At 46.2% G+C, this 2,500-nt stretch overlaps 1 protein-coding gene across 3 annotated transcripts in view; it reads left to right on the top strand.

Moving 5' to 3' along the window:
* Nucleotides 1-2,033, top strand: part of abi3bpa (ABI family, member 3 (NESH) binding protein a) — a 37,935-nt gene extending 35,902 nt beyond the window's left edge. For all 3 annotated transcript variants that reach the window (XM_080839435.1, XM_080839434.1, XM_080839436.1), the window contains one exon: nucleotides 974-2,033. In XM_080839435.1, coding sequence (XP_080695561.1) covers nucleotides 974-1,089 — 116 coding nt within the window. In that variant the 3' untranslated portion in view covers nucleotides 1,090-2,033. The remainder of the gene's footprint in view (nucleotides 1-973) is intronic.
* The last annotated feature ends 467 nt before the right edge of the window (nucleotides 2,034-2,500 follow it).

The following is a 2,500-nucleotide window of genomic DNA, read 5'->3' as shown; positions in this document are numbered from 1 at the left end:
ACACACACACACACACGCACGCACGCACGCACACACACACACACACACACGCACGCACGCACGCACGCACGCACGCACGCACGCACGCACGCACGCACACACGCACGCACACACACACACACACACACACACACACCTCCATACCACTCAACAATCTCCCCAAAACAGACGGTACACATCACACACACACACACACCTCCATACCACTCATCAGACTCCCTGAAACACAATCACGCACACGCATGCACACACACACATACACACACACACATACACACACCTCTATACCATCAGCTCATAACACAAGGTGAAAATATCACATACACATAAAAACACTTCCATACCTGCCAGACTTCCAAACTATTTCCATACCTCTTAACCATGCCAGGAAATACAAGGCAAACATCACACACACAGTTCCATACCACTCAACCATCAGCCCAAAACACACACACACCTCCATACCACTCAACCATCAGCCCAAAACACACACACACACACACCTCCATACCACTCAACCATCAACCCAAACACACACACACACACACACACACACACATGCACACACACACTTTCATACCAGTCAACCATCAGCCCAAAGCACAAAGTCAATATATCACACACACACTTACATACCAATGACTAATCCACTGGAAATAATGTCTAAACACGCACACACACACAACCCTCAATACCACTCAAACCATCAGCTCAAAACAACCACACACACAAACATCAATACCCTTCAACCATCAGCTAAAAACAGACACATACACACAAACATCAATACCCCTCAACCATCAGCTCAAAACGCACACACAGTAACACATAATGTAAACCCTTACTCTTAGCATATAAGTGCTATGACCTCTTCACCTGTGTGTGTGTGTGTGTGTGTGTGTGTGTGTGTGTGTGTGTGTGTGTGTGTGTGTGTGTGTGTGTGTGTGTGTGCATGTGTGTGTGTTTGTTGCAGGTTTCTACAGGGCCGTGCGCCAAGAGCCTGTGGAGTTTGGAACCATGGGAGGAAACACACACATCAAGTACGCCTCCTGGTACGAGTGCGGAGTCGCCATCCCGGGGAAGTGGTAGGACCCCCCCCGTGGGCTGGCCACAGATCTGCCTGAGAGAAAGACTAGTCCAGAGAGACTGCCTGCAATGCCAAGAACAATCCTGTGGCTTGGGCGGATTGAGGAACACAGCGTCTCCTGAGCATGTGTGTGTGTGTGTGTGTGTGTGTGTGTAAGATATATCTGTAATCTTTAAGAGTTATTGATCCACACCAAAGAACCTGCACCGCACACACACACACACACACACACACACACACTAGAGCTACTGCTATTCCAGACGCATGAATCTCATTGAGAGTAAGTGAGACAGATAGGAGATTTATTAAACACAGACTGGGAGGTTGGCGTCCTGATGCAGGTCAGACAAGGTGCTGTTATTTATAAAGCATATCAATGCTACCAGTAGAAACACACACACACACACATTCAAGCACACACACACACACACACACACACACACACACACACACACACACATTTAAGCACACACACACAAGCACACACACACACACACACACACACTGACCCCAAACACTCTGATATGTACCATTATAGCTTTGCTGAACATCTTAAGGGGTCCAGGCGGTCTCTGCACATAGACACAAGTCTTTATGTATATTGAGTTATAGAGCTTATTTATCACAGACGTGCTTACGTTCCTATCTGCCATATGTGTGTGTGTGTGTGTTTATGTGTGTGTATGTGTGTGTGTGTGGTGTAGTCAGGTGGGTGTGTGTGGTGTTGTCAGGTGTGTTTGTGAGTAGTGTGAGTTTGTGATTAGTGAAATTGTGTGTGTGAGAGAAAGATAGGTTTGCATGTGTTATTGTGTGTGTGTGTGTGTGTGTGTGTGTGTGTGTGTGTGTGTGTGTGTGTTGGGGCCATGGCTGTATCTGTGTCTGTGTCCACTCTGCTGGGTTTGCACAGACAGCCATCTGCCCTCGTGTTTACAAGCTAAGGATTTTATATGCACATCTCTATGGGGGAACTCCCCAACTATACAGAACATTATTTTATTTTTATGTATGACTATGTAATATTTTCTGAAATAAAAGTGTTTTAATTCAACTGTTTGTGTGGATTGTCTGAGTGAAGGCTAGCCAAGTAGTGGTCTTTCAGCATCTATAAAAACCTAACAGCAGCATTTAAAGCAGCATCGACTTGGTGAAAACACACTCTTTAAGCCTCTTCTTTTATCTGCTTTTAAATCATTCCTACTATGGCTAGACTGCATCTGAGATACACACACACACGCGCGCACACACACACACACACACACACACACACACACACACACACACACACACACACACACACACACACACACACACACACACACACACACACACACACACACACACACACACACACACACACGCGCGGACACACACACACACACACGCAGAGAGAGACACACAAAATGACAGTGAACA

This window comes from Sprattus sprattus (assembly GCF_963457725.1).
Source record: "Sprattus sprattus genome assembly, chromosome: 5".
NCBI lineage: Eukaryota > Metazoa > Chordata > Actinopteri > Clupeiformes > Clupeidae > Sprattus > Sprattus sprattus.
Note: the sequence above shows the minus strand (reverse complement) of the source record. Positions and strands in the feature narration are given on the sequence as shown.